This window comes from Trypanosoma brucei, chromosome 7, assembly GCF_000002445.2.
Source record: "Trypanosoma brucei brucei TREU927 chromosome 7, complete sequence".
NCBI lineage: Eukaryota > Euglenozoa > Kinetoplastea > Trypanosomatida > Trypanosomatidae > Trypanosoma > Trypanosoma brucei.
Genome location: NC_007280.1, coordinates 1,418,652 through 1,436,364, shown reverse-complemented (window position 1 = coordinate 1,436,364; position 17,713 = coordinate 1,418,652). Strand labels below are relative to the sequence as shown.

The 17,713-nt window shown below is 41.2% G+C and overlaps 4 protein-coding genes across 4 annotated transcripts, besides 36 other annotated features; all 4 read right to left on the bottom strand.

The window, feature by feature from the left end:
* Window positions 1-4,110: part of a sequence feature (sequence corresponds to BAC RPCI93-10C21) that runs on past the window's edge.
* On the bottom strand, window positions 659-4,102 carry Tb927.7.5370 (hypothetical protein, conserved; the record flags this gene model as incomplete). Its single annotated transcript, XM_841067.1, has 1 exon — window positions 659-4,102. The coding sequence occupies one exon, from the start codon at window positions 4,100-4,102 to the stop codon at window positions 659-661; it is 3,444 nt and encodes a 1,147-aa protein (XP_846160.1).
* Window positions 4,111-17,713: part of a sequence feature (sequence corresponds to BAC RPCI93-27E10) that runs on past the window's edge.
* Tb927.7.5360 (hypothetical protein, conserved) lies at window positions 5,002-5,985 on the bottom strand (the record flags this gene model as incomplete). Its single annotated transcript, XM_841066.1, has 1 exon — window positions 5,002-5,985. One exon carries the CDS (start codon window positions 5,983-5,985, stop codon window positions 5,002-5,004), a length of 984 nt encoding a protein of 327 aa, XP_846159.1.
* Window positions 6,529-8,079, bottom strand: Tb927.7.5350 (hypothetical protein, conserved; the record flags this gene model as incomplete). Its single annotated transcript, XM_841065.1, has 1 exon — window positions 6,529-8,079. The coding sequence occupies one exon, from the start codon at window positions 8,077-8,079 to the stop codon at window positions 6,529-6,531; it is 1,551 nt and encodes a 516-aa protein (XP_846158.1).
* Window positions 8,934-8,962: a microsatellite.
* Window positions 9,167-9,202: a microsatellite.
* Window positions 9,211-9,307: a sequence feature (A-rich).
* Window positions 9,416-9,475: a sequence feature (T-rich).
* Window positions 9,597-9,638: a microsatellite.
* Window positions 9,682-9,767: a microsatellite.
* Window positions 9,916-9,972: a microsatellite.
* Window positions 9,985-10,015: a repeat region.
* Window positions 10,152-10,189: a microsatellite.
* Window positions 10,553-10,578: a microsatellite.
* Window positions 10,687-10,781: a sequence feature (T-rich).
* Window positions 10,872-11,000: a sequence feature (A-rich).
* Window positions 11,125-11,150: a microsatellite.
* Window positions 11,251-11,295: a sequence feature (A-rich).
* Window positions 11,296-11,460: a sequence feature (T-rich).
* Window positions 11,598-11,640: a microsatellite.
* Window positions 11,690-11,767: a sequence feature (T-rich).
* Window positions 11,819-11,844: a microsatellite.
* Window positions 11,917-12,038: a sequence feature (A-rich).
* Window positions 12,042-12,092: a sequence feature (AT_rich).
* Window positions 12,154-12,202: a sequence feature (AT_rich).
* Window positions 12,290-12,311: a microsatellite.
* Window positions 12,396-12,490: a sequence feature (T-rich).
* Window positions 12,760-12,787: a microsatellite.
* Window positions 12,790-12,870: a sequence feature (T-rich).
* Window positions 12,944-13,011: a sequence feature (T-rich).
* Window positions 13,252-13,326: a microsatellite.
* Window positions 13,362-13,383: a microsatellite.
* Window positions 13,463-13,508: a microsatellite.
* Window positions 13,626-13,708: a microsatellite.
* Window positions 14,259-14,310: a sequence feature (A-rich).
* Window positions 14,467-14,589: a sequence feature (T-rich).
* Window positions 14,999-15,034: a sequence feature (A-rich).
* Window positions 15,154-15,173: a microsatellite.
* On the bottom strand, window positions 15,543-17,039 carry Tb927.7.5340 (hypothetical protein, conserved; the record flags this gene model as incomplete). The annotated part of the gene is made up of 1 exon (XM_841064.1): window positions 15,543-17,039. One exon carries the CDS (start codon window positions 17,037-17,039, stop codon window positions 15,543-15,545), a length of 1,497 nt encoding a protein of 498 aa, XP_846157.1.

Sequence of the window (17,713 nt, the reverse complement as noted above, 5' to 3'; positions counted from 1 at the left end):
GTAGCGACGGATTTTCCTTTTTAACTTAAGATAATAAAGAAGAAGAAGAAAAAAAGAGAAGTCTGATAATTTTTTTAGATGTTCATTCGATCGGCAGAATAAAGAAAGAGGAGATAAACAAACAACAAAAAAAACAAATCCAACAAATGAACCAGAGGGAAAAAATGAAAAATATTACTGAATAACACAGTAAGGTCTTTTAAAACACCTCAATAAATCAATAAACCGTACGTAAAACTCATATGCTGCAAAAAAAAAAAACTCAACGTCTACGTGTGGCCATTACAGTCGACAAAACTACGGGTCAATCACGGCGGCAAAAACGAAAATAAAAAAAACAGAGAATTCGTCTATGGTTTTATTGTGTAACAAACACAAAATATATGACTAAAAAACTTTATTTCGTTTCTCTCACACCTTCTATGGATCCGTGAGCCAAATTTTCAAAAGCCTTGACTTGACATAAAAGCAAAATTAAACATAAAATACACGCTGGAAGGACTTATCAAGTGGATCACTGACAAGTTTGCTCCTGCACGCAACTTTTCCTGCATTTTCCCCCTTCCATTTCCACTACTATTTCCACTTTCACTTCCTTCCACTCTCCCTTATTTTTGAGATGTCATTCCTTTTTTTTTTATGGGAGTGGGGGGTCCCGTTATTTTTTTTGTGTGGTGCTCCCCTTTCCATCTGCCACTGATGTGCTTCCACCTCCACAACACATCAAACGTGAAAAGAATCCCTTCACTCCTTTCTTCTTCTTTTCATGTTTGTCCTCTTTTTTTTGTTTTGGTCCAGTCCTTTTGCCCGTGGCTTCGGCATGAAATACAGGATGAATGGGAGTGGGTGAAGGGTCCATAGTGTCGGAAAGAAGTACAGACTCGTTGGGAGGCCTCGGCCCTTCAATTTCTTGAGTCATCGTTTCTTTTTGTAAAACTTCTTCTGTACGCCGCTTCTCTTCATCCTCATGGGATGGGGGTGGCGGCGGGGCTTTGGCTGAGGAAAGCGATGAATCATACGACCACGACGAGTTTTCTTCACTCTTTTCATCACCATCGGCCTCTTCCTCAGCACAGGAGTAATCACTACTGTCAGTTCCGCCGCCACTGGTATCAGATGATGATGATGGTGAGTGCTGTGAATCAGGTAAATGGGGTTGTCGCGTTGCTGCACTTCTCAATAAATTCGTGTTTGCCTCATCCAAATGATCTGGAAGAACACTAGGGGATGAGGCGCACTCAACTTCCGGGTCGTTCTCCCACTCACCGTAGGCGTCCTCTTCTGTTTCGGCAACGTGTTGCTGCTCCCCATCGACCACACACTTTAGCAGAACATCAATAGGAGGTGGCGGCGGAATTCTAGGAGCAAATTTTTCTTGACTAAGTGGCCTTGCAGCAATTAAGTTGTCTCTCACATCGATTGGATGTTCCTCTGCCGTTGTGTCATGAGTCGCTCGTGTACGCATGGCTCGTTTACTCACCTCAGCAACGGTCCTCGCGTCAGGAAGGACAAATAAGTCACGAAAAAGACTCCCTTTCCGACTACACCAACATCCCCATTCGTCAGTTGAGTGGAGTAATTCAACAACCAGTTTCTCCGTTTCCAGACGCAGGTCACGGACGTTGTTTAATAGTTCCAATACCTGCTTGTCTTCCTCCGTTAGTGCCTCAGGTTCCACAACCGGGGGCCGTGGGTTTTCAAAGGATAGTTCCACCTCCTGAAGTGATGTCGATGACTGTGAATATATATGTGACTCCACCCCTTGTGGTGATTTCATTTTCACATCCACGGACGATAGACGTGTTGGAGGTGGGAGCGGCAGTGGAACCCTAACTGGTGTTAGCGACGACTCTTCTTGTTTTTGATTATCCTCCAGCGACGGTTGGTGTTGATGTTCCAACTGCTGATGCTGCGATACCGACTGTTGGTGTAAAGGTATTGTTGGTGGCGGTAGTTCGGCAACTACATTTTTATCCTCCTCACCCACAGCATTTTGAAGTACATCATTACTTTGGGGCAACTCCCTCACTGGTTCAGGCAAAATGGAGCTGCAGTACGGCATTGTCACGTTTTCTGATGCTTTCGCAACGTTAATGCTGCTGTGCGGTGTTGCCATATCACAAAAAGCGGTTGGCGCCGTTGAAACAACGTGCACAGTTGCATCTTCGGAGCCATTCACGTTGTTTGTGTTACCGAAGTCGGTTTTCTCAGGGACTACTTCTCGTTTATGCGGGTGCGGATGGTCGACGTTCGTTTGCTGCTCCACAAAGTATTTAGATGAGAGAGTCTGCGCTACCGGTGAGTGAGGAGAAAAACGGTCAACAACGTTTGGGGCAACCCAGCCAGCCATGAACCTCGATTTCAGTAGAGCCAAAGCCACTTGGGCCCCGCCGGTTCTCCCTCTATAATTGTTCCGAATACTGGGGCCAAAATCCTTTATTGTTTCCATCCGCCTCGCTGGGCCATATCCGTAGGAACCAGAAGAATCTACGAGTGAAGAAAAAAGAATCCGGCGCGGTGTTTTAATTCTACACGCTTTCGGTAGGGCCGACCCTGGTCGAACTTCCCGAAGCCGGTCCATTGCTTCGTCGTACACTTTGCGATGAGTGCCCATCGAGAAACTCAGCCGTGAGGCCTCGGAAACAATGCGCGCAGTCTCTGCATTGATTTCCTGCCGCTTCCTTCGGGCGATCTCCTCTTCTGCTCGAGCAGCCTCACGGCATACTTCCACTTGCCGTTTATGAGACTCGTAAAGAACCTCAACATCCCTGTGACTAAGTGGGTATGGTGATGTATTGGTGAAGGAAGCATAAGTCGAACCACCATTTGCTGAGTTTCTCAAAAACGGACGGTAAAAAACTGGATCATTCCCATCATTGGGACTGTTGTCCTTCTCGTATAGGGTAAGTTTCACCGGTGCCGGTGGTGTGTTCAGTAATTCCCTATGAATGTGCAGCTCGTCCGCAGCACCCTGTGGAGGGGAACTAGGGACAATCCATGCTGAAAGGCTGTTTATATCGGATTGTTCCACGGGACACCGTTTAATGCTGGAAACACCAGCGATCGGTGGCTCGCCTGGCACGACCGAAGAATTCCCTCCTATAGGTGTTGATTCGACATTTTTGTTACAAGGATGCTTCCTGCTAGAGTCACTGAGTTGCGCACTATTCAAATTGCTTGCCTTCTCGCCGCTACTTACATAACTTCCAACAGGACTTCCTTTTCGGTTGCTGGGTGGTTTACTGTTTGCACCGCTGAGTTGCGCACTATTCAAATTGCTTGCCTTCTCACCGCTACTAACATAACTTCCAACAGGACTTCCTTTTCGGTTGCTGGGTGGTTTACTGTTTGCACCGCTGAGTTGCGCACTATTCAAATTGCTTGCCTTCTCGCCGCTACTTACATAACTTCCAACAGGACTTCCTTTTCGGTTGCTGGGTGGTTTACTGTTTGCACCGCTGAGTTGCGCACTATTCAAATTGCTTGCCTTCTCACCGCTACTAACATAACTTCCAACAGGACTTCCTTTTCGGTTGCTGGGTGGTTTACTGTTTGCACCGCTGAGTTGCGCACTATTCAAATTGCTTGCCTTCTCGCCGCTACTTACATAACTTCCAACAGGACTTCCTTTTCGGTTGCTGGGTGGTTTACTGTTTGCACCGCTGAGTTGCGCACTATTCAAATTGCTTGCCTTCTCGCCGCTACTTACATAACTTCCAACAGGACTTCCTTTTCGGTTGCTGGGTGGTTTACTGTTTGCACCGCTGAGTTGCGCACTATTCAAATTGCTTGCCTTCTCACCGCTACTAACATAACTTCCAACAGGACTTCCTTTTCGGTTGCTGGGTGGTTTACTGTTTGCACCGCTGAGTTGCGCACTATTCAAATTGCTTGCCTTCTCACCGCTACTAACATAACTTCCAACAGGACTTCCTTTTCGGTTGCTGGGTGGTTTACTGTTTGCACCGCTGAGTTGCGCACTATTCAAATTGCTTGCCTTCTCACCGCTACTTACATAACTTCCAACAGGACTTCCCCTTGATTCATTGGATTTTCCGCTGCTGACATAGCTACAATCAGGGCTTGCTGCCCTCGCTGACATAACCGTGTACGACCCCTTGGCTGTGCTGTGTCCAAATATCTTTTCTCGTGCGTCTACTTACTTAACCTCCGCAGTCCTTCCCTTCAGTTTTGTTGTCGACTTTATATTCTTAGTGTTGGTCACTTTTTCTCACCTCAACCTGATTCTAACACAAATAATATTATTATGTGGTTTCTTCGGTCCTCCGCTACTAAAAGGTTCGTGAGCTCACCAACTGAACCTTGTAACGTTTGATCTTCAAACCTTTTTTTCTTCTTACTTTCGTTTCTATGTTGTTTTTTTTTTTCGCCGGAGTAACTGTGTCTATGTACACAAGTACTCAATGACTTCAAGAAGAAGAGAAACAAATATATATTTATTTATTCATTCACGTAACGTTCATTTGTCGAAATTTTCCCTCACCTTCAGTAGTTATCATTATTTATCCAAGGTCAGAGACACACCCCCCCCTCCGGTGGGAACAAGAAAGTCAACAATCGGGCAACAAAGCGAAGCAGTTTACAAAACAGCTTCCAGTTCGATTAGAACGCCAACGCAACAACACGTGTAACGGGAAAGTCGGAATATCAAAAAAAAAAAAAAGTACAAACACACACACACCTCCGTCGCAAATGAGAAAACGGAAAGCTTCGCCGCACCGCGCCGCCTCCACCCACATCTACACAACCACAAGTGCAACGCGAGCATGCGGTCGCGGAAGAAAAAGATTCGGAAAAAATGATGCGAGCATTAATGCACGCAAGAAGGCGGTTTTTTTTTTCTTCATAAAACGGCGCACAACCAACTCCTGCCACCAATGTACCAACTTCACCAAATTTTGACCGGAGAAAAAAAAAAAAGAATGCCGCTGCTTCAGCACCGAATTCATTTCTCCCTCTTTCCTCCCCCTCCCCCAAACCTCAAGTCACGCACCGCGCCAACTCGAACTCCACCATGTCATATCTGCAACCCAACAACTTGGCAATTACACTGAGGATAACGCAATAATGCCATATGTTGTGGCTGTTCCACGCGTAATCAATCTCATCACTAGACAACAAACAACGTATAAGCCATCTCCACCACTTTGGTTTCATATCGGATCGTTTTTCCGGTTTCCTTGCGGTACAACGGGTTATCCGACACACCTGCACCTCAGGAAACCGCGATGCGTTTACGAAAGTACCCAAGGCAATAAACACCCAACTAAGTGTATGATAGTTTACTGCTGTGCAATGACCCTGTGTATAGGCTTTGGGCACTTCCATCCACAACACCAACGCAAGATATGGAAGCGAAAAGAAACCCATTACCTTTCCTCTAGCTGATGGTGAGCTACAAGAGCCACATCGAAGCACAGCAGTGAGTGCAGCGGCGGAGAGAAGCAGAAGAAGCACGGCGACACGGTGGGAGGTGTGAAGCGAAGCGCAAGCGTTACCGCGGTAGAGAAAACTCCATGCGGTGCCTGTGGTGGTAAGGACAGTACCGATGGCATCACAACTTAGTAACCGTACCCATACGGACCTTGAAGCCCCGCACGGTATGAGAATATGATACGCAACACTGCAAACAAATGCCACGAATGCCATGAGACATGTTGACCGGAAAACAACAGTTGGGCTGGCAGACAGTAGGAAATTGGCCTCCTCTGCCGGAACAACCCTCTGACGCAGCACAACCTTACCATTTACCTCCAATAAATCCTCCACCGGAGGAAATACCATCAAATAAAGTATGAAACATGCAGCAACAGCGTGCGACCACATGTTGAACGATTCGTTGTGCAAGTGGAAAAAGGTGTGAAAAGCTTCCTTCACCGGCATATGGGGACGGTACCCGGTAGTGATATTTGGGTTGAACTGCATGCGCTGGTCCAACTGATGAACCTTCAAGAGGGAACTCATAATTTGAAACCGCCTACTTTCCCCGCTGTACTGTCCTTTTCGCTTTCCGCACGCGAGGTGTCCACGTGTCTGGCGTAAGCGGCAACAGGCCCTTAGGCAACAGTCGTAGATTCGGGAAGGTAAACAACCCCCGCTTTTTTTGTCTATTTATATGGTGTGGGTGTCAAAGAAACATCTATAAAAAAAAAATACACGAGGGTTCAACAAAAAAAAAAGAGGGAAAAGAAGGACAGCTTTATGCTCTGGCGGAATCCCTGCAGTTACGAAGAACTGCTCTAAAGCGGAATAAAAAAAAACCAAAAAAATACGTGACGTAGCAGAAACCCTATTCCTCAAAGAGTTTGTGTTGAAAGACACAAATTCACAAGAAACAATAAAACTGGAGATGTACGTATGTATATTAGGGAATCCTCTTCCTTAGGGAAAAAGTAATGATATGTAAGTCACCCAAACCACGTCTGACAACTCGTATGACGCCCCCCCCCCCTCCTCCCCCTGGTCTCATGTTCGTATCTGTGGATTAAGCTGTATTCAATGGGGAATTTACAGAAAGCATTTAAGTTCAAGGGAGCAACGACGCTTTGCGCTAACAGCTTCTACTGCCGCTCGGTGCGCACGGGAAAACCGCACATGCACTGGCATGTCATCGTCCCACTCATCATGACCTCCCACAGGGCCATCGTTGTTTTTGTAATCACGGGAAATAATGGTTGTTGTGGGCACCCGTAGGATATACAAATATTTCAGCTGCAATTCCTTCTCACGCTGCAGCACGTCTTGCAAATCCCTCCGCACCGACGCCGTAATTTCCTTCTCATGTTCAACCTCTGCCTCAGCGGCTGTCATTCGCTCCCGCGCGCGCCGCATGTCAGAAATGGTATCATATAGGACATGGAGATTCCGACGTGATTCCTCCTCCATTTCCACCACAGCAAGTCGATGCCACAATTCATCAACAATAACGTCGTAATGTTTTCCTTCAAGAATCGTTCGCTGTTGATGAGCAAATGTCATCTGATGTTGCACTTGATCAATGCAATTCTGCTGGAGTGAAATCACTGACTGGCTTGAAAAGTCCATGAAAGTTTTGAGGAGCGCGCGTCCCTCTTCCTCTTGCACTTTCACATCGCTGTAGCTCTTTTCCACCGCCACAATAAACTGCGCGACCGCAGTCTCCCTTTGCAACTCTTGCCAACGTCTCACATCCTCGCAGAACGCCGCATGTTCACAATCCACCTCATATCGCTGCCTTTCAAGAATGACACACCGCTCCATGTGCTGGTGCAGTATCATCGTTTGTTGCTGAAGCGTGGCCTGCTGCTGGTCCAGTAACTCCAACGTCATTTCCGTATTTGTGCCCACATCAGTTTTTGCTTTTCGTATCGGTGACGCTCCTCGTTCGCGACTCTCAATTTCTGTTTGCATCCCAATTGACCGGTGCATCGAAGTCACCTCCGCTGCCGCCCGCAGTTCGCCCGATGAAACGGTGGTGATGATGTCAGACCCCTCTGCGCTACGAGTGGACACCAGTGACTGAGTTGTTTCTGTAGTAGTTGTTGACGCTCTCAGCGGCTCTGGTGGTGGGAGGAGACCTGATGGCGTTGGAAACATACGCACAGGCGGAGCCTCCGGGGGTCGGGGCGGTGGGAAGGCACCAAACCGAATTAGAAGTGGGGCAACAGACAAAAAATCTTCACTGTACTGGCAGCTGGGATAATGCGGTGCACGTTCCGCATCGGATTGGTCATCATTCCCCCTTCCGCACGTACGGCATGCAGAGGAGTATGCAGAACGACAACAACTGCAACTGCAACTGCAACTGCAACTGCGAGAAGAGTCACAACCAGTACTACAGCTGCAAGAGGAGCTACAGCTGCAATCGCAGGAACATGAGCAACTACAATCTGTATTATGCCGTGAAGACATTGACAAAGGTTGCGAGGACATATAAGCAGATACATCCAAAGCTCTCTGTCGGATTCTATTTGGCCTCCTCTCACCACAGCTGTCACTGCTGAATGTGCAGGAACACGAATGCAGGCGCCCGCATGCCTCTGAAGTGCAGCTGCATGAGCAACTCCTTTCGCGCAACATAACACGCTACTTCCCTTCGCAAACGTCAACACCAAACAAGAGGAAAATCACTGGATTTTGCCTCACAGCTTGCAGTAGAAAGGATGTCGACTAAATTAGCGTATTTTCTTGGATAAACAAAACGATATGCGTAGGCGATGTGCAACAACAAAATGTCAGAAGGCACTTTCCTTAACTTTGTTGCGCTTCTGTTGCTTATGGAAACAATTTTTTTTTTTTGAGTCCTTTCAGTATTATACGTGAGGTCCTACAATGAAACACAAACCTGTGACTTCCTTCGCGCAAGCAAACAGACAACAGAAAAGGAAAGGAATAGAGAGAGAGAGAGAGAAAACACTATAAAGGATTAAACGATCAAGAGGAAAGGCAAATAAAGAAGAATTGAATAGGAAAAACAAGACAGTAGTAAGTTGAGAGTAGAATCAAACACAGTAATATAAGTCAAAAGAGGGAAGGATCATCTTCGCATAAGCATTACACATCCATCCGTTACAGGTGACGATGCACAGGGGGGGGGGAGGAGGACGAAATAGGCAAACGCTAAAAAAAAAACCGAACGATTACTTGATGATGTTTTTTCATTGTTTGTTTATTTGCTTGTTAGCGTTTCTTCGCTTCGAAGTGCCGAGCAAACGTTGTCCAAACACACGGTTCAGTAGACGGGTGATACACACTCACAAGTTCGTGCGTGAGGTGCGACGCAAAAACAAAACTCTACGAAACTATTTCTTTTCGCCTTCTCTATTTTCTCCGTGTTTGAAGTTTCTTCTCTTTCGATCGGTTTGTTTGCTTTCTTTTCAATCCCTTCTTTTAATTTTTGTTGTTCTTCCCACCTTCCCCCATCCAACCGAAACACAAACAAAGAAATAAACAAACAAACAAATTACGAAGAAAGCTCAAACCAAAAACGAAAGAGTAAAATTGGGAAGCTGAAAAACTGTGAGGGAGGTCTGTAAGGAAGGAAAACTAGAGAGAAAGGTGGAGAGGGGGGGAGGAAAAAAAAAAGCCAAAAGGGGAAAGGGAAAAAGGGAATCGAAAGTCTCACAACTCATTGCAATAAGGCCCTGCACATGTAACCAAAACGTCGATAACAATAATAATAATAACAGTAATAATGACAATATTGCCTCATTTTTTCTTTTTTTTTCAATTTTTTTTGCTGTTTTGGTTTTTTTAAATATTTTTCCCATTCTCCTTTTCACCCTTTTTTTTCTCTTTCATTTCGTTTCATATCATCACATATTTGTATAAGTCACGTATCGCCACCAATCGCTGTCTCACTGCAGTGCGCATTAGTTTTTTTTTAAAAAAAAAAGAAGCAAATCGAATGAAGGAGGAAAATAAAAGAAAAAAAGAAAAAGAAAAGGGATCAAAAAAGAAAAAAAAGTAAAGAAAATTAATAATATTAATAGTAAAGAAACAACGAAAAACACTTTCAATCCGCAGGACCCTTGCCCTGAAACACATCACACATATATTTATCTATTTGTTTTTTTTACATACATATATGATGCGCATTTGCTTTTCTTTTTTTTCTTTTCTTTCCTTTTCTTTTGTTTATTTGGCTGTTTATCCTCTTATAATGAAACACGATTAAGAGAAATAAATACATACATATACGCACTTGATACACCAATACATATATACATATATATATTTTTTAATTAAAAAATGCATACGTGCATATAAGTGGCTCCGGGTATTTTTCTTTTGTGACCCTCTGATTTTGCTCCGCAGGGATACAAAAAGAAAAAAACAAAAAAGAAAAAGAAAAATGAGAGTGGAAGGGCCGGCTAGAGGGGCGGGTGAGGAGAATTTGTTGTTTTTTTTTTTTGGTAATAATGAAAACATTAAAATAACAATAATAATAATAATAATGGTAATGGTAATAATGACAGTCAGTGCAAAAAAAGAAAAAAAGAAAAAAAGAAAAAGAACCCTACGCCACGGGGGGTCGGGGAATGGAGGACAGAAAGAGAGGGAAAGAGGGGTTTAAAGGGGGAAAGAAATCTCTTCTTAAAGCTCCTTTATTTTCCACTTCTCTTTTCTTTAAAATATAAAATGAAAATTGCTATCTATATGTTTATATATATATATATATATTATATATGCTTGTATTCCCCTGTGATGCATAATATCCTCTCCTGATTCACTAATTTTAATTTCTCATCCCGCCACACCGTTGCCGCGCATACAAATAAACGAAAAGAGTTTCATTCATACACATAATATCTTCCCTTCTCTCTTTCTTTTAACGAAAGTTACCTCATCCCTCTGGGTTTGGTTCATCTCAAAATCCCATTATTTTCAACCCCTTTTCTTTTTTATCATTGCTTCAGCGCCAACAACAAAAAGGAAAAAAGAAAATTTTCATATCACTTCATTAGTTTTATTTCACACTGTATCATATAATGTTATTCCTTTCCTCTTTATATATTAATTCCTTCCACCGAAACACGCACATGTGTTAGAAATATATATATATATATATATATATATGTGAATATGCACATGTGCTGTATATGCATTTAATATATTACGTTCACTTTCCCTTTCTTCACTCAGTTAAATTAATCATACATGTGCGAAAACTACAGCTCAGAAACCAAAACAACAAAATAAAAAAAAGAGAAGGAAAGAAAAAGAAAAGGATGAGAAAAGCGTGCGTTATGATCAAAAAGAAAAAAGAAAAAGAAAAAAAAGCCATTACTTTCACTTATTGCCGAGTCTACATAATAATAATTCCCTTCATAAATAGCCTTCCCTTTCCAAATACACATTCAGGCAAAACCTTTTTTTTTCCTCCTCCCTCTTTTTTTTTATTTATTTCTCGAGTGTTGTTGCATTTATTTCTATTTTTTTTTTTTTAATCTTCCATTGAATCCCTTTTTTGTTTTTTTGTTTATTTTAGTTATTTCTTTCCCCTCTCCCCCCTCCCATCCTCTTCTTTTTCTAATATTATGTTGCGTGTTGTCGTCGTCATCATCAATTCGTTTCGTTTCGTTTGCTTTTTAGTGTTGTTGATGGTTTTGATTTATAAATTACTTATTATTATTATTATTATTATTATTTTCGTGGTGTTGTTTTCTCCCTTTGTTTGTTCTCTCGCTTGCCTTCTTTTTATTTTCTTTCCGTGTCCACACGATTAAATGTCACCTTCACTTTCTCCACTTTTTGTGTTTTTTTTATTTGTTTTCTCTTTCTTTTTTTATTGTTAACAAAAAAAAACAGAAAATGAGTAATAACAACACAAAAAAAAGAAGGAAAAATGATGCACAACAAAACATGAAACGAAACATACAAAAAAATCATAAAAAGCAAAAAAAAAAAACTAAACAAAAGAAAACACAAAAATTGAACAAGCAATAAAATAAAATAAAATGATATGAACACGGAATAAAAAAAAAAGATTTTGTACGCTCATCCATCAACAATAACAAAAGAAAGGGGGAAAAAACAGAAAGAATGACCAAACAAAAAGGAAAAGTAAGAGCAAAAGCAACAGTGAATTGGGAGGAAAACAAACAAATTAAAAAAATAGAAAACAAACAAACAAACAAAAAGACATAAATGATCGCGACCTTTAAAACAACACCAAACTCGACACGGCAAAAAAAAAAAAACGGAGGAGATAGAACTGAAAAGATAAAAAAAAAGAAAAAAAGAAAGCTAAAAGATATAAAATAAATTGAAACCTTCATCACGACATAATATTTTTAAAAAAAAGATGAAGGAAATATTTTTTCTTTCTTTCTTTCTTTTTTTTCCTGTAAGAAGGCGGGTATTCACATCCTTCACACATATTTTATGCCTTTCCGTTAGCCTCTTGTAAGTGTGTCTTTTTTTTTTCTTTTTAATTTTTTTTTCTATCCTCCGTCTTTTTTCCCATCCTTTTCTCGTTCTTTTTTGATTATACATTTTTTTTAAAATTCTCTCTTTTTTGGGTTTTTTTTCGTTTTGACATTTAAAATAATAATAAAATATTTAAAATATTTAAAACATTTAAAAAAAAAGCCTTCCCCCAGGAACCGTTGCTGGTGTTGGTGCCGCTGTGGATGTGTTCCCAGCCACAACAAATATTAATATATATATATATATTTATATTATAATTAAATTTTTTTTTGGTGTTTTTAGTTATTGAACCAAATGGAAAAAAAAAACATACAAAAAAACAAATGGGCAGAACATTACAAAACATCAATTTTAAATATATTTATTTATTTATTTATTTAAATCACAAATAATATCACAAGCTCACTCACGCAGACTTGCCTTCGAGGGTTTCCACACGGGCATGGAAAGTTATGCGGAACTGGAGAAAAGAGAGGAGGAGTGAAACGGAAAATAAAAAGAAAAAAAAAGAGATAAAGTAAGATGAAGGAAAAAAAAACAAAGGGAAAAGTAAAGGGAATGTTATTGTGAATAATATGAAAGAAGTTAAAATAAGCGAGTAAGTGCATGAACAAAGTAATATCAAGAGGTATTGTAAGATGCAAGAACGGTTAAGAAATGGGAAAAGGCGTTGGAAAAAAAAAGAAGAAAAAGGAGAATATAATACACATATGAATATTAATGTGTATGAAAAGGCAACATATCTCAAATATTCATTTTTTTTTTTAATCTCTCTCTCTCTCTTGCTTCTTTTAAACACCTTTGCTTCTGTCACCAAAACACATAAACATATATAAATATATATATATATATATATTTAAAAAAAGTAAAAAAAAAGAAAAAAAGTTTGACACAACACCGAGAACAGAAAAGTGAAGAGAAAAAAACAAAAAAAACAAATCAAATACACGTATTCCATTGCGTCCACTATCGTGAGCGACGTTAAGTGGTAGCGTATTTGTCCTTTCGTCCCAAAAAGAAAAAAAAAAGAGAGAAAAAAAGAAGAAAAAGGAAATTAAGAGAGAAAGAAAGAAAAAAAAACACGCCAGAGAAAACTGGTGGTTGTAGTGGTGGTGACGAGAACGCGATTGATGGGAAATAAAACACACAACAAATCAAATTGAAACAAAAACAAAACGAAGACAAAAGGACGTAACGCCGCATAAATGAGGCCTCGGAACGAACTAAACGAAACGGAAAAATAAGAAATTGTCCCAAACATTTAACTGATTTCATTCTCCTCCTCGACTTTCATTTGTATATTCCTTCTCTTTTTCCATTTTTCATTTCAGTTCATTTCATTTCAGTTCAGTTCATTTCATTTCAGTTCATTTCATTTCAGTTCAGTTCTTTTCACTGCACAAATTTTTTTGTTTTGAGGCGGTGCGTACGGGGGAGGGGGAGGGGGAGGGGCACACAACAGTTCAAGTCAATGAAAGAGATAAAAATCAGCGGCAGCATCAACAATACGCCAAAAGAAAGGAGGGTGAAAATAAATAAATAAATATATATTTATTTATTTATATTTATATATATATGCGCAGGTGGTGGGACGGAGAGAAAAATGTGAGAATAAAGGGACCATAAATTGCATGTCCACGGCGATGATAATAATAAGTAACAACAACAATAATAACCATATCATGTGATAATGTTATATAATATTATATAACGTAATACACACGCATAAATAAACATATATATATATATATATTATTTACATTTATACGTGTATGTACCGCGCAGAGATGAGACGGCTAGGGTGAATGAGGAACAGAGAACCGAGTAAAAAAATAAATAAATAGTTTCAAAAAAAAAAGCAAGAAATTAGGTGGTGTGTGTGTGTGTGTTGAGGGGGGGAGGGGCATCAGGTGGAAATACGTTCAAACATTTGTTCACTCTCGGATGAACAAACGATTAAATTTGAAAAAAAAAAAAGGGCTGCGGCAGCACCACTTTTTATCTCCTGCGCATATACAATCATTACTGCATGTTGCTTTCTGCCTCTTAGCCTCATATCTTCAACTTTTTATTTATTGATTTATATACTTTGTCTCTTCCTCCTTTTTGTTTGCGCTCTCCTCTTCTCTTTTCTTTTATTATCATCATCATCAGCATTATCATTATTTTCTCCCTTTTCTTTTACACTTCTGATTTAAGTGTGAACTTTGCTCCTCGTCCTCACAAAAAAAAAAAAAAAATCCCCCACACATGCATTCCTACACTTAAAACACTTCTCTGAAGGAAAACGGGTGACAATACTCGCGACCGCAAACTCCCTCCGATAATTTTTCTTTTTTCCCTCTTTTCTCTTTTGTTTTTTTGTATTTTTGTTTTTTTAAAGAAACTTCAAATTTAGTTGCACACATTCTTTGGTAGTATTTCTTCCCTCGCGTTTTTGGCGCTGAGAGAATGTTAAGAACAAAAAAAAACAAAAACGGTTGTTCACTTTTATGTTACTTCCACCAGAAGCAGTGGCATATCTGAGTTACATTCAAAAAACAGAAAAGATAAAAGATACATAAAAAAAAAGAAAAGGGAAATTAGAATGAACAAAAGCGAGTAAAGATATTAAGGGAAATAGCAAGTAAAGGGGGGAAAAGACAACAGGAAAAGAAATTGCTAACAAAAAGGCAAACACGACATACAAACGTTGCTTTAACAAGAGAAAAAAAATTATCATTTTCCTACCTTCAGACAGAAAAACACTCATTGACTTACTCTCTCTCTCTCTCTCTCACACACACACATATATATATATATATATTCGCTTTACATGAATGTACACAACAACGTTAAAACACAGACAAAAAACATTTGTCAGTTTACTTCTCATAACTTTTTCACTTACATACGAATCATTTTTTTTAAAAAAATTACTCCTGCCGTTAATATTTCCGCCCGCTCCTCAAACGTGTTAGCCACAGAGCCATTCAGCGGACCCCCCACATATTTGATTTGTACCGCATCGCTTGCATGTCACTTATTGTCTTTTATTTGGTTGTTTGTTTGCTTTATCCTTTACACCTGTTTTGTTTTTGTGTTTTGCTTTGCTTTGTTTTGTACTTGCTCCCACTTCTTTTATTCTTTATTACTCCTATTCCTTTTTCTCCCAAATCCTTTAATTCCCTTTTTCTTTTGCATTTGTTTTGCCTTTTTCTTTCCCTCCTACCGCCCCCTGTAATATATATATATATATATATTTACACACACGCGCACACATAAAAAGAAACAATCAAATGAACGAATTGGGGTGGGGGGGATAAACATCTTTTCTCTCCCTTTCCATTAGTTCAATCTCTCCTTTGGTATCTTGTTTTGTCTCGCCTTTTTCCCCCTTTTCTTCCCTGTACTTCCTGCTATCGCCTCTTTTTGGTGTACAAAAAGAAAAAAAAATTGCACCAGTAGCGTATGTTTCTTCACCTCTGTTACTTATTCCCCCCCCTTTCCCACACATACAAAAACATAGAAGAAAGCGTAAACACTCTAAACCCTTGACGCTTCCATTTCTTTTTCCTTTTTTTCTTTTCTCACATCCACCCATCCTATTTTCTTCTTTGCTTCCTTTGCATTTAGTTCAATTGGTCATCAAACATCATGAAAAGAGCACCACCGCGTTTACGGGTCTCCAACACACGGCGCATGAGACTCTGTTGCTCAAGCGACTGCCTGCCGTATAATTGCGTAGACAATTTCTCGACCATATCTAGCGCTTTAATGCCTTTCGTGGCAGCACCAAGTTCTAATTGCACATCAGCTTCAACAAGAAGTAATGGAAATAACAGCAGTGCATTTTCTTCATCCATACTCTTGTTGAATAGCACCCTGTCGTTGAAGTCAAACCGCTTCTGTACTGTGTGCTTGAGAGATTTCTTTTGGAGTTGCTTCTTACGCCTATCATCAATCATACCACATTGAATCTCCAGGTTGTAGTTTGTACCGGGAACAACACGACGGATATCTTCATCCATCCAAGGCAGGTAACGCAAGGCAGCACCTTGCATGGGGGCGGGCATGCCCCGATACAACAGACGACGCTCGTAAAGCATCTGAAGTCGTGCACTGAATGGGAAGTTCTCAAGTTCTTCCTTGTCGCCATCCTCGCGGTTGTCCGACTTTCTTCTGCCCTTGGCGGCGGGACCACCACTGCGGCCGCCGTTTGCATTTCCATCATCCTCGGAGTCCGAGGCGCTGCTGTCCATATCATTAATGAGCTTCTCAAGGAACTCAATCAACACACTGTTCGTTAAGCTCTTAGCACGGCGGGACACCAGTTTGTGAAGTTCTAACTTGGCCGTTTCACATGTCACAACTACGGCGTCAAGCTCACGCTTGCGCTTCTTATCACCCTGCCCTCCCTTGAACCGCTCAAAGGCGATGTAAACAGTGTTTGCAATTCCAGAGAACCAGTGCAGGCGAAGATATTGTTCAAAGGCGTCGAGGATACCTTCCACTTCCACTTCCATGCCCATCAAACCTGCACGGAACCGCCGCTCCACTACACCAACATGCTCAAGGGGATTCGTGTCACCGCCTTCTCCGCCTGATTCCTCTGACATATTACTCTGCCGGGCAATGCGCAAACACTTCAAAAGCACATGAGTGTGCGACGTGACGTATTGGAGGTGCTCGTGTGCCTCTTCGTAGCGTTCAGCTAGCAAATAAGCGACGGAAATGTCGGTGCGCAACTGAAGGTACTCCAACACGTGAAATACCCGTTGATCGAGAGGAATCACAAGAACACCAGTGTCATCGGATTCACCTCCCAAATCATCCATTTCAGCGCCATCTTCTCCTGCTCCCTCACCGCCACCTGTCTCAGGCTTTGTTTCTTTCGCCCACTGATCTTTTTCATTTTGCTCCTCTCCCTTTCGCTTACCGGTGTTTCCCTTTCGTTCCCATTCTACCATTTCGTCAAGGCGCTGCCAGAATGGATAACCCTCATGTTTCTCAATGGCCTGATCAAAGTAAATCTCAGCATATGTAAAGCGTCCCTCATGAAGCGCCTTGAGACCCTCCTGGAACAGCCGGGAGTAGCGCTTGTCTTCAACGGATGAACCTCCTCCCATGATTGGCGATTAAGGATGTATATGTGTATAGTTGTTTTCGTTTCAAGCGTGACAATTGCACTCAAAATGAATATGGGTATATTAGTTCTTGCAGGTGAGAATAACTATCTTCCGCTTCCCTGTTTACCCTCCCGTCAACACGTATAACGTATGTCTAATATATATGTAGACGTTTATATCTGGTGCTGCTTCCTTTTTCTTTCCTCCCCTTCTTCTCTTCCGCTTGCCACTACCTTGCTGAGTTTCTGTAACAGACAGATATTTCGCTAGACTTATCTCGCCCTGTTCTCCAAATTGTTTCCACCGAAAGGATTGCAGCTAGTCTGACACACACGTGTACACAAGCAGGCAATTAACCACCCGCTTCTCTATTTTCTCTCCTTTTTTGTGCTTTCCCCCCTCTCTTACCTACCCTATCCCTTCCTTGATTATTTCAGTTACCTTCACCCACTGGGCTTCGATGGCTAATTGTTGCCTCTGCTGTTCTTTGTTTTGCTCCTACTACTCTTCTTTGTGTTTCCACTTATCAGTCCTTCGTCCCTTCCCTTAGGTTTTGCCTCGACTTGTTTTTCCTTTTTCCTATTTGCTATAAACCTATAAATCCCTTGTCTGCTGTATTTCTTTAAAAACTTCTGTTGTTCAAAAGATTTGATCTCTTTTCTCAGACTACAGGT